At 42.0% G+C, this 13893-nt stretch overlaps 1 protein-coding gene across 1 annotated transcript; it reads left to right on the top strand.

Moving 5' to 3' along the window:
• Nucleotides 1–9024: 9024 nt before the first annotated feature.
• Nucleotides 9025–12373, top strand: emilin3a (elastin microfibril interfacer 3a; the record flags this gene model as incomplete). Its single annotated transcript, XM_079169261.1, has 4 exons — nucleotides 9025–9176; nucleotides 9360–9479; nucleotides 9603–10207; nucleotides 10419–12373. The coding sequence occupies 4 exons, from the start codon at nucleotides 9025–9027 to the stop codon at nucleotides 12371–12373; spliced, it is 2832 nt and encodes a 943-aa protein (XP_079025387.1).
• Between the last annotated feature and the right edge of the window lie 1520 nt (nucleotides 12374–13893).

Genomic DNA, 13893 nt, shown 5'->3' with positions numbered 1-13893 from the left:
CAATGGCAGTGTTTAGCAAACAACACTCATAGGCTCTCCGTTTTAAATGATGTGTCTAATGCAGATAACAGTGTGTAGTTTTTTGCAAAAAGTGTGTTTTATAATTTCACTCAGTGTAAAGCAGACAATGTGCTTATGCTTTAGCATACCTGGTCAGTAGATAGGCAACACAAGTTACTGGTCTCAAAAATAAAAAGTAAAAGTACCAGTTTCTGTGTCTTGCAGTTTTGTCTTACATTGTTTTGTTTGTTATTTAGAAAAGTACAGAAACACACAAGTAACATACCTATACATATGTAGAACGTTGCTGTCTCATGAATAAATATAGTAACGTTATCAGTAATAGTAAAGTATTAATTGGGGTTGTCTTTAGCCATCCTCAAAGATTGGTATCAGAGCCGATCAAGGCATTTTTTAACTGATTGTCTATATTGAGCTATCAAATCTGATCCAATCAGCGGTCATTCAGGTGTTTTGACTCACAGAGCCTTCTTGCACAGCAACGCAACGAGTGCTCAAACACCATAAACAAGAGGAAAAGGTCGATGAGACTATTAATGTTATCGACCGGATTTATGTGCACTTTCATTTCAGCCCAGTGTGAGAATCTCTTTTGTTTTGCTGTCATCTAGTGGATGGAGTCTTACCAGCGGACAAGAGTAATCTATTATCTGTACAAAAGATGTACAGTCGACAAAAATTAACACTCAACAGAATAAATTTCATTAAGGTAAATCAGGCAAAAGCTGCAAGGGTCAAGCATACATTGGATTGATTTTAATAACATTAATGCACTTGAATTGTGCAATGTGCTGCTGTATTATCCTGGAAAAAAGAAGTATCAGATCGGGAGTATCCAAGTCCCGAATAATAACTGACTTCTAACTGTAGTACTTCCTAGTATTAATACCATACTAAGTATTATAGCACCAGAACAAGTAGTTGTTCCAGTAGAATTTCTTAGTTCTAAAACATGAGACATTCTTTCTAACCACTGAATCTGTGTTTTTTGTATTATTGCAGGTCACACAATAATCAAGACGGTGGTGGTGGCTAATTGACTTTGTCAGAAAGGTGTCTGCCTAAAGACACAGTGTTTCCAACACTCTCGACATCTTCCAATTCACAGACCGCAAACAAGATAGACCGGGCACTGTGTGTCATCTGCCAACACGATTGGTGGTGCATGGCGGCTCTTAGTTGGTGGAGTGATTTGTCTGGTTAATTTCAATGACAAACCAGACTCCGGCATGCTAACTAGTTGCGCGGCCCGGTGTAGTCGGCGTCCAACTTCTTAGAGGGACAAGTGGCGTTGAGCCACATGAGATTGTGCAATAACAGGTGTGTGATGCTCTAAGATGCTCTAAGATGCTCGGGGCTGTACACACACCACTCTGAGTGGATCAGCATGTGTCTACTCTTTGCGGAGAGATGTGGGTAACCCACTGAACCCCACTCATGATTGGAATTGCAATTATTTCCCGTGAAGGAGGAATTCCCCGTAAGCGCAGGTCATAAGCTCGCGTTGATTGAGTCCCTGCCCTTTGTACATACCGCCCGTCGCTTCTAACGATTGGATGGTTTAGTGAGGTCCTCGGGAAGACGATAAAACTTGACTATCTAGAGGAAGTAAAAGTTGTTACAAGGTTTCAGTAGGTGAACCCGCGGAGGGATCATTAGGCATTACAGAAAAGGAGCTGTGGGTCCTATTGGTTCCCTTTAGGGCCCAGCAAAAAATAATTAGCACTTTTGGAATGTAGCAATATAATCATGACCACTTTAAATGACAAATGCTGCTGTTCACCCAGCCTTAGGCAATCCATCAACGGTGGATCCAAGAGAGGTATTCCATATTTTGGCTCACGCCCCGGCATCAATACTTTCTGAATCCACTTAGTTTCATGTCTAAGTGGGGAGGGATCTCACACTACAAATAGGTATGTATATAAATACATAAAAAATACATAAAAAGGAGGTCAAACTGAGTTTTGTTTCTCCGCTGCAACACATCTTACTGGAGCGTCAGGGAGTAGCTGAGGGATTGCCCTTGAAGGTCTGGACTAAAATACATTTCATGGTTCTCATCTGTGTATTTATAAATATCTCATACTTTGACATCAGGCTGCTCTGGTTTAAATCTACGAAACAGGAAAATAATAATGAACTGACACCGCCGCTGTATGTGTTGGAACCAACAGACGAAAAACTGCATTTCTTCTCTGTACAGACTTTGACAGGGGACTGTAGCGGTGCAAGTGTGAAGATGAAAGCTGATGGCAGAGATCAAGGTGACATCCACAACATGATCCACAGTGCATGGCACTTGTGGGCAGGTGTTCTGTTGTGCAATGATGGAAGGACACAGATGGTTATCGGAGGGTATTTGCAGACTTTCTGAGTACAAGTTTAATGACCTTGTTGACTTCTGACTTCCTAAATGAAAAAAAAAGCATATTTGCAGTCGAACAGCAGAAACAATATTTTCATCACAGCCACACCACCCCATAGTGTAGTCTTATTCACACACAAATAAAGTTGTCATCAGCTGTCATTGTCGTGAGATATCAAATAAAACTGTAACGAGTAAAAATCCTGCATTCTAAATATTTCTTAAATAAAAGTACATACGTATTATCAGAATCATGATCTAGTATCAAAGGAGTAATTATGCACAGTGGACATTTGTTGTTGTTGTTGTCTTTATTCATACTACTGATGCATCAGTTTACAATCAGCATTTTAATGTTGTGGCTGGTCTGGGTAAAGCAAATGATTGGTACTTATTCTGTTTTATAAGGTATGTACTACTATACTAGTAGTTTAATCAAATGTCTCCAGCTGTGTGCTGGGGGTAAAACCGAGGCTTCACGAGGGAGAGACAGAGGAGAACACAGGTCACTAAGGACAATGATGTCTCTGGTGATTGAAACATTTTTACTTTGTGATGGTGGTTTTGGTATGCTAATGTTGAGCCGGGAGCTAGCTGATAAGCTACCGGCAAGTTATAGGTCATCAAACGCTATACAGTGGGCTTCAGAATAAAGTAGTGCTTTCATGGTGTACTCTAGTGCAGCGGGAGTCATCGCCCATCGGAGGACTCGTTCTCTTTAGTGCAGTACTGTTTTCCGTTTATGAAAATGGGCTGTTTTGTCCTTGACTTTAATCTTGTAAAAGTCCTTTTTACATCCAGGAGCAATACAATAGCGGCCTCTCTTTTGTCTTCTTCTGTCCTGTGGCTGTTGGTTGAACTCAGCCAAGCCTACCAACCTTGGGATGTAACCAGTTAGAGTGCTGCAACATGGCGGCGCTCTTATCACAAAAGATAAAACAGAGCTTCTTGTGTCTGTTGAATACTTACATTTGTAATGTTTGTCATGCAACTGTTGATTACAGTGTAACTCCATTTCGTAAATCAATAAGCCTTCTCAAGCCATGCAGCAATAGGAAGCAACAGGAGACAGCTCACAGGGTGCACAGTTCCCAGTTGCACACCTGCTCACAAAATCAACAGTTCTACAGCTAGTGATGGTGTCATTCCGGGTGCCTTGAATGTACTGATTTAATATTCTCTCTTTGGGTTTATAAGAATGGAAATATGCCAAGAGTAGATGGGAGGCTGAGCACCCTGATGACTGATGTTTATTTGAAATTACTCCACACTAGATAACAGCATCTGCCAGATATTCTCCTACCCCCCCCCCCCCCCCCCCCCCCCCCAATCTATCTCTGAATCATGGGCAGTGATCTTCCCATTCACCACTGGTGATTACTGCTTCGTTGGCTCTAGCCTGGTTTTTCTAAACAGTGGTGACAGAAATATATTGTAGTGTATCCCAGTTACACCACAAACTGCACATGTGGTTGTAAACCCGGCTGACTCGTTTAATTGTCAGGGTGTGGGTGTGGCTAGTTTCTGCAGATGATTCTGAGGAAATGCAGACTGGAGCATTGGGGCTCCTCTTAAACTTTAAGCATGTACACATTTGGCCCGGTTCGAGCGCTAAAAAGATGAAAGGGAGCGCTTGAATTAATAGTTTCCACAAGAGAGAACATCAAAGGGCCTCAATTATTAATAGTATACTTTGAGGTTTACACTGAGCAGCTGTTTAACAAAGGAATTCTGTTGTTTTAACCATAGAAATATTTCAAATCCTGTATCTTATTTCTATTGTTTTTATCATGCCAGAGTAATCCAGAAAACCCTCCGCAGTGTATTATTAACAGTCCAAACATTAAACATACTGTACAGTAACATTACAGGCACAAGGCAGAGTTAATAGTTTCTTAGTTAGCAATAAGTCTACCCATAAGTCTACCCGCTGAACAACAAAGAACATAGCCAGAGCATTTAGGAGAGAGAAGCTGAGGCGGCTGCTTCTCCTCTTAACATCTAAAGCAGCAGTCAACACAAGGGGGCAGTCTTATTCTGATTACAGAGAGACGCTGTACTGTCTAATAGTACTGAGCAATATCTGACTATGTTCAATATTATATTTACAAAGGCAGAAATATACTTTAACACATTAAATACTGTATTCCTTCAAATAAATTCAAACAATGTAAAAACTACTGAAAAAAGCATATAAGATGTACCATTTAGTTTTTTAAGTATCTTCTACTGCAATAAAGAACGGCACATCTTGTTCAGTGTTGTTTGTTGCACTGCTACATTACTTGCTAGTATACTGGCAACTGAAACTGATGTAACCCAAGTTTCATTATACTGCTGCTATTTGTTTCATGCTTTGAAAACAGTGAAGGGATGTAAATTAATACATGAACTCAACTATTGTAGTTAAGTACAATTTTGAGGTACTTGTACATTTGACATGAGTATTTTTCCATTTAATGCCATTATAGGTAAATATTGTACTTTTTACCCTATATTTATTGATGGATTATTATGGATTAAGATACCCAGCTGTATGTAAAATAGTTTGATTTATCCCCACCTTTGCCAGCTGCTACATAAAAGCCATTAATGCATCCCATTCTGCATGAGTACCTTAACTTAGAAGTACAGTTTGATGTAAATACTTTTGTAACATTTAACAGAGTATTTTTATACTGTTTTGCTAATTTTACATTAGTAGAAACACGGAATACATCTTCCACCATCGATTGAAACTAATGGATGGAAATCTGACTGTACAGTTATATAGTATATTACAGTAATGGATCAAAAAGAGCTGCAATATGCTACAGAACCTCCAGTATCACAACTACCATTTTGGTATCTATATCTCTCTATGTGGAAGGAATTTTAATGCAATTCTACGACACAAGGGCTCATAAAAAGTATATGAAAGCTAATTTTATAAGAAAAAGGTTTTCTGTAGAGCTGAATATCCTTACAGAGATGTGTGTGTGTGTGTGTGTGTGTGTGTGTGTGTGTGTGTGTGTGTGTGTGTGTGTGCGTGTGTGTGTGTTGGCTGTCTCCAGATGTGTACTCACTGCTTTGAGAATGGCAACAGCAAACACACTGAACTTCTTGGCTGAGGTGTGAAGTGTGCCGTGACCTCTTGCATCCCATGTGGCCCCCAAATTATGTTTGTTCAGGCCACCACATTTGGCTCATTTAATGACTAAATTCTTCAGATGGTGACGCCTCCGAACTAATCTTTTTCCACAAGTACCAAGAGAAAAAAATGGCAACTCGACAACGTAAACTTAAAACAGAAAAATCTTACATAAAGAGCCCAAAATAAAAAAGGAAAAGCACGTAACTGGGTACACCTCCACAGGAAACAAGGTTGAGGTTTGTGAAGTGTTGAGACCAATTACTCTTGTTTGTTCTGTTACATGGCTGTGAACATACAAGAGCGGATATGGCCACTCTAAAACAAACAGCCCTGCAAGTTAGACACAACAATTTCTAAACCTGCATTTGCAACATTATCTCTTAAACGTAAACAGTTAATGTGATGAATAAAAGCTGCATGGACTATTTGTGTGATTGCATAATGCATTTCTCCCTGTCAAGTTATAGCCATTGATATATTAACATGCAGTATTCAGAAACTACAACAAGCTGGCAGGAAATACAGTGTTCAGAATAAGGTTTTATCAGGCTTACTTCAGTGCGTTAAGAAACTGTAAAAAATGTATAGACCTTTCATACTCTGTGGATGATGCTCCAGCTCAATTATTCGACGCAAGTTTAAACAAATACTGAAAATGCAAATATTACATGAGCCAGCACTGTTGGGAAAGCACAGCCAAACACACAGTCCAGTTACGCACAGACTTTGTTGAAAAAACTAAAGACACACATTAGGAGATTTACAGGCCAGCTCAGAATTTGGACCGCTGGTGTTAAAACTAAATAGACACAAAGAAATAGGGAAAGGGATAAACACAAATACCCATATGCTGCACAGACTTTCATAGATAGTGTTGCACTTAGTTTTTTCATGCAGGAAAGTTTGGCCTCACCCTGTCTATAATGTGGCGATGTCAAGAAGTCCATGAACAGCTTCAGCCTGACGTATGCGTTAAGAAGGGCAGGTGAGTGGAAGCTAAAACAGCTGGAACTGTGTGATGAAATTCAAGGAAAACTCTGGGTGGAGCCGCAACCAGCCTGCAGAATAAAGCTGCACTTGTTTCACAGCACCAGAAAGTCAGAGCCTGGATGCAGTGTGCTCTGCAACATGTTTCACATGATACAATGAGAGCTTGTTTACAAGTCGGGAGAGTAAAAGAGCTCACGGAGAATATGCAACACACACAAACACACACACTGTTGTGCATCTACACTAAACAGGGTGTTTCCAGGTAAAAGAGGTGGGACCTGGTACAAACAGGATACAGGAAATGGGCCGGCTTCTAAAAAAAGGGTCAATCAAAAGATCCCTGCAAAATAACGGACACAGTGTTACTCTTGTTCAAAATGAGATCGTGTTACAATGTTCACAGCAACAACAAAAAAATTGTATTTACACAAATCTGTTTTCATTTTTATGTTTTTATAAATATTGGATAATTTGACTTCATTGGGACATATTTAAATGAAACCATCTAAGAAGTTTAGAGAGGAAATGGAACTGCTATCAAAACGCAACCAATGAGATAAGAGCTGTATGCAACGTAGACGATATATTTTTGTGTAAAATCTTCTGAAAGGTAACCTGCAACTACAGACGTATAGGCGATAAGTGGAAACGGTGGTATTTTGTTAACTCCATCCTTACCCGCCTACATTTGGTGTATCTGCATAATCACAGATTGCCTTGTGGACCATATAATTCTAACAAGGTACATTTTTACCTTGGGAATAAATCGCATACTACCCTGCACTTTCCGACATAATAGAAAGTCTAATTAACATCAAGGCCAACAGAAAATGCTTAAAGTTGTGAAAAATTCAATATAAAACTTGTACAAGCTTAATTTGGAGGCTTTCATTCAGTTTGCCCTCCAAAAGTTGATTCTGTAAATGACTTATTTCACTGGGCTTTGTTGGAAAATTGTTAGGATAAAATGGTTATAATGGATGCATGCAGCCACAATGTGTCTCCGTCTAACTGGCCTTTTAGTGGAAAGTGTTCGGTTTGTGGTACAGAGGAGCAGCCAGGCGTCTTTCTTTCCTCAGGGCGGTGAAGTTTTTCAACTGTACAAAGACTAGTGTTGTAAATGAATGTGTGGGCTTGTGGGGCAAAGCACTCAGGCATGGGTGTGCACTGCCACAGCCTTCAACACAGGGTATTTGTTTTTATTTGTTCCCAGTCCTGGAGGTTTGCTGTTAGGTCGGGGTATAAACTGTGTCTATGTGTGAAGTAAAAGAGACCAAGATGTTACCCAGATTTCCCTTTAGAGACAACCTGAAGAATATCATCACAGAACAGTCATTCTAGCTTTAAAAAAGATCTCCATACAGATCCCACACAATATTATATATTTCGTGTATGCTATACTAAAGTACTGTACTACAATTTTGAGGTGCTTGTGCTTAATTTTAGTATTACAATTTCATGCTGCCTTCTACAATTTGGAAGCATCGATTGTACATTTTTCCCCATTATTATATTAAAAAAGCATAAGTATATTTATGATTGGTACTTTAAGTATAACTTGTGGACTTTTACTTTTTTTTTTAATACAGGACTTTTACTTGGAATCAATATTTCTACACTTTGGTAATGATACTTAAGTTAAAGATCTGAATACTTCTCCCACCACTGCACACTGTGTTCAGCAAAAGTAAGACGGACATGTCAGGGTTAATGTTATATTTTTAAGGATCATACGCAATACAGAGTAAGTCTTCTTCATACTCTAAAGAACAAATGAATAATTGCGGAATATGTCCACTTGTCAGCTTGGACCATTTATTTCTGCTATTAACCTAAAATGTAAAAAAAAGAAAAAAAACAGTCTATTTTGGGGACAGGTCTGGTGTTGTACCTCTGGTTTGCCATGATGTCACCATGGGAAAATAGCTCATGGTACTTTAGCCTCTGCCCTGATGGGTGGAAGGCAGCCTTCAAACTAGCTGAATAATAAAAACAACATTTCGTGTAAAGTTGAGTACTACAGAATACCACAGCAATAACACTAACTGTGAAGGTGAGGGCTCTCTCCCCTCCTTCACTGTCACCCTGATGTTACTTTAAGGAGGTTGAGTGGGCGGAGATATGCAGATGGTGGCAATGGGGCCCTATTAGTGGCGTCTGTAGTCCACCAAACTCACAGTGGACTGTTGTCACTCTAACAGAGTCCACCACACCCACAGCCAGCGTCAGGGTCAACATTCACAGGGAGGCATTCTGCTTTATAGCACAGCCAGAAAAGGGTTGTACTGCAGAGACTCAAGTCTTTTTCTGATGTCAATTTTGTAGCCTTCTTTCTGAGTTTGTGTGTCTTGAGGTATCTTCTTTTGTCAGAAGCCCTACAATTCAATAATTTCCATATCAAGTGAATGGAGTGGAATATTTAGGGTATTACTTTTTTCTTCGGTGAGATCACTTTTACCTCAGTTTGAGGACTTTTACCCATTTTTGACTTTCAACACGAGGATATTCAAGGATGCATTTTGTGATGGCTGTGAGTCCTTTCCTGTTCATTACTCTATTTTTGTCGCTGGTCGAAACCAAGTTCTACAGACCACTGCAATTTAACCAGTATAAAGCTGGGTTCAATCAACACCATGACCAAGGGAAAGCCACCAGCAGACACAAGTAAGTTCTGTTTCTCTCTCGCTCTCTCTCTGTCTTGTGCTCTTAGGAATCAAGTCCATATCCCTTATGATCTTAACTTACATTTTACTTTGAGTGACAAAACTTAGTTTTTCTAAAGCCAACTAGAAATCATATGTATTTGTCTCACCTCTATTCTGTCATCTTTTATCTCCTCTCTGAAAGCAACCACTGTGCCTATGTGGTTGAGAAGACAGTGTCCTTCACCGTGCAGGATGGGGCAGCCCCATATGTTAAAGCTGAATACAACAAGTGCTCCTGGGGTCAAAAATGTCCAACTCTACAGTGAGTAAATAATGGCTTATATTATGTCATGTTGATATTTAAGAAAATGGGATTCACATCACTTCAGGGTAGAGAAATACCACAGTCAAGCGTACTTTTCTGATTGATGGTTGCTTCCCTCAGGTATCGTCTGATGTACAAACCAATGTACAAGGTGGCACATAAAACAGTCACAGAGCTGGAGTGGCGTTGTTGTCCTGGGTACTCTGGTTATGGCTGTATGGAGGGACATCCGGCTTACCAACACCCAATGAAAAGGATGCCACCATTCAAGGGCCCACCGATGAAAGGCCCGCAGTTTAAGGGGCCACAGTTTAAGGGGCCACAGTTTAAGGGGCCACAGTACAAGGGTCCCATGTTCAAGGGCCCACCTATTAACACTGTTGTGAAGGCCAACCCATGGAGTCAAGCCAAAGGACCTCCCACAGGCAGTTTTGACTCCTACCCAATGCGCCACTTTGGACCTCCGAGGACCTCCTCCTTCCCAGACACTTCCTTTGAGCCTTATCCATCCGAGCCGGAGCCAATGCCAGAGCACCAGGAACCACATCACACAGAGCATGACCAAGAACATGAACATGAACATGAGCATGAGCATGAACATGAGCATGAGCATGAACATGAGCATGAGCATGAGCATGAACAAAGCCAAGGACCTGAGGAACACATACCAGAGGAAATCCCTCCTGCTCCCTCTGGTGGTGAACAGCCTGAAGGTGAGACCATGGGTGTGTCCAAATTCTAAACTACATACTTGATCTAACTGGGTTTGACTATGTAGCGCTTTGTTGACACTGGATAGTAACAAAACTCAGCATACTCACACTTTTCATCGTGGGCTCTGAAATCCTGACTTAACATCATTGTTTTGACCTGGATTCAAACCACAAAGTGTATCATGTTTGTCCCAATGTTGACAGCTTTTCTTTCTCTCTTCAGGCCGGGCTCTGGACAGTGAGACAGAGGAGCGAATATATCGAATGGAGGAGGATGTGCGACGTCTAAACCATGGCCTGGAAACCCTCAGGGGAACCGTGAATGGACTGGAAGAAAGTCTACGAGCCTCGCTGAGAGAGGACGCCAACAGGATGCTGTCAGCTCTTCTCTCTGCTGCCCCTGGTCCCATTCCTGCTGTAGCCTCTGGTCCATTGAGTGTAGGGTTTGTAGAGATTCCAGGGGGCGACCCTGAGACAGAGGGTCTAGATGGCCGACACGTGTTTCCAGGCCTCATAGAACTGAATGGAAGGGTAGAGGAGCTCAGGACAGGGCTGCAAGCCAAGACAGCAGAGCTGCAGGAACTCAAAGCAACAGTGACAGGACATGATGGAGCACTGAAGACGATGTCGAATAGAGCTGGGGTGGTATCAGACTCCAACGGAAATCTTGGGGAAAATGCACAGAAAACTATGGAGAACTTAATGGATGCTAAGCTGAGTGCAGCCAGGACAGAAATTCTTGGTGGGTTTGAGAAACAGGTGGAGAGTGCAGAGGGGCGATGCGAGGAGAAAGCTGGGGATTTGCGTCATCAGTGCCAGAAGGAGCAAAAAAAGAGGAAGGAGCAGATGGAGGACGCTCTGGAGGAGAGTAACACAGACTTGAGAACAGAGCTGAGAAACCTCCAAGCACAGCTCCATGGTTTAAAAGCAACAGAGAGCTGTTCTGGTAGAGTGAGTGGACTGGTTGAAAGGGTACAAATGCTGGAAACATCAATGGCAGGCCTCAACCAATCCCAGGTGCACCTGAGAGTGGAGCTAGGTGGACACAAGGACCACATAGAGGGAATGCTGGAGGGGCGTCTGGGGTATGTAGAGGCCACGCTCAACCTGACAGGGGAGATTAACATTGATGAGTCAGGAAGGATGAGTGGTGTCCCAGACAGAGCGGGGACAGGACCAGGGGTGGAAGCAATAATGGATGGCAAGTTGATGGCTCTGGAAGGCCGTTTACTGATGGCTTTGGAGGAGCTGGGTAATGCCACTGCTCCCGCACTGCTAGAGGGTCATTCTGTTCCCACTCTGGAGACAGAGCTGGAGTCTCTCAGAGGGAGACTAGAGATAGATGTGGACAGAGTTCAGAAGCACCTGAGCAGCCTTGATATTCTCTGCTCTTCTTCCTGTTCCTCACCTCAAAACCCATCTGCCGTCCAAGGAGACTCAGCGGCGCCAAGTGCCAACCTGGCAGAGGAGCAGAATGTGAAGGAGGCACTCGACAAGCAAGGTGACCGTTTGAATAGCCTCAACGTTACACTGCAGAACATCCAGAGGCGTCTGACCTCCAGGGACCAGCAGGAACAAGCAGAGGGAGATTATCCCATCCAGGGAGAGCTCACAATCCTCAAGTTCAATGTCCGCTCAGTCAACCATACCCTCAAAGGCCTCCAGGATTCCCTGGGGACAGTGGTCCACCAGGTGGGCCAAGCCAACAACTCCTGGCATGAGAGAGAGGCTCGTCTGGCCCAGCAGATAAAGGGTGTGGTGCAGCTGGTTGGACATCAGGCTTCCATGCTTGGAGCAGGTGAGCGCAGACTGACCCGGGTTAAAGGTGAGCTGCAGGGGATGAAGAGGCGGCTAGCTGAGGAGGTCCGGGGCTGCCGGAGCACAGCAATGGGGGTCCAGAAAGAGGTAATCGAGGTTGGAGGGCGTGTTACCAGTGTGGAAGACCAGTGCAAGGGCTTGAATTACCTAGCAGATGACCTGGAGAGAATCAGGGAGGAGTTGGAGAGACAATCGAATGGGCTTCTCGTGCAAGTCAATGGGACTCTTTCCAGTCATGCTCAGCAGCTGTCTGAGCTGAGAGGTGAACTCCGAAACTGCACCTCCAAGGTAGAACCAACACAACAGAGTTTAGAGCTGGAGCCAGAGCTGAGACGAGGGGACACCTTCACTTTGAATTAGTTCAGTTCATACAGAGTTACGGACAATAGATTCTAAAAATGAACGAAAAAGGGGAAATACTCGGCAGGTGTAGTGGGGGTCCACTTAAACCCCCATCTTATTATTTGAATTGTAAAACACAAAGGTTTTGAACCTGCACTGAAGGATGGTTTTAGTTAGCTTACACTATAAAAATGAGAACAAAATGGCAGCTAATTCCAACTGCACTAATAACACAGAATCGTGAAATTGAATCATGAAGGTGCTAAAATTCACTCTTTGTTGTAATTGACCTTTATTTAGAGCTCCAGTGATTGTGGCAAAAACGACAACAAACTGCACCGGTGTTACTGTACTGTTTCTGTAAAGCTTACAAAAAATATTGTATGAACGGTTGTATAACAATGTTTACATGTTTAAGATTTTGTATTGATTTTTCTTATGTCTAGACTAGAAGTATACAAGATATTGTGTTTTTATATGATTTCAGTTCTTGAGCATCCATTTCTATTCTGATTGTAACTCAACATAATATGTTAGCATTTCAAGCTATACAAAGTTGAATTTCAAGGTTTTTCAATAAAGACAATCCAATAAACACGTTTAAATTTCTATTCATGTTGACTATGTATATTTACAGACACAACAGGTGATAGATACATTTAAAAAATTGTAATAATAACTTCTGGTCTAACCCTGCATTTCAGAAACGGTTTACTTTAGTGGTTCGAGGTATTGATTCAGAGAAGTGGGGAAATCACAAGAGAGCAATAGGGAAGCAATGATACTGTTGACTGCTGGGGACTAGGGAGGCTTGACTTGACTGAAGCTATGTTCATGCAGAATATAAATTAGTCTCCCTTCAAAAATGATTTTCATGAGGACAGCCAGAGGAAAAATGCAAACCTGCCTTACTGCCAAGGTGAGACAGAAAGACACGGAGGACTTCAGCACAGGAGCCCCATATTTCATTCTCTCTCGCTCCATAACTCTATAAGGCCAGCTTTCTGAGCACAGTTCTCATTACTGTAGTTCCCGCTCAGCCACTCCCCATATCGGACAAACAAGTATTAAATTCACAGCTATGTGGGCGATGAGCCCACTGCTGTGTAAAAACTATTTAACCTGAGACATGTGGTGAATGATAATGACGGTAGGCAGGAAAAGAAGGGCAGCCAGAAAGAGTAGACACCAAATTTATGTTGGGAGAGTGGAGTGATGGCGCGATCTCAAGAAACAAATATAACGCTAGGTAATGATGCAGGTTCATGCACACAAAGACACACGCACACATGCAAACACAGAAAGTGAGAGGCAGAAACACAAATGCCATGAAGGTTGCTGTCTATAAAGCCATACACAAAATAATATACCATTCTCTTACTGATGCACCACACCAGTCCCATGTTACTCCTCATGTCTCTGTCATTATTTGTGTTTTCTACTTTCTTTTCTGTATTCCTATTATATCTCCTATAACTTCACACCTTACACAAGCGCAGACAACAACACATTAATCTTGTTTGTTTCAATGTAGACAC

Source organism: Pholis gunnellus (assembly GCF_910591455.1).
Source record: "Pholis gunnellus genome assembly, chromosome: 2".
Taxonomy (NCBI): domain Eukaryota; kingdom Metazoa; phylum Chordata; class Actinopteri; order Perciformes; family Pholidae; genus Pholis; species Pholis gunnellus.
This window is presented reverse-complemented; position numbering and strand designations above follow the sequence as displayed.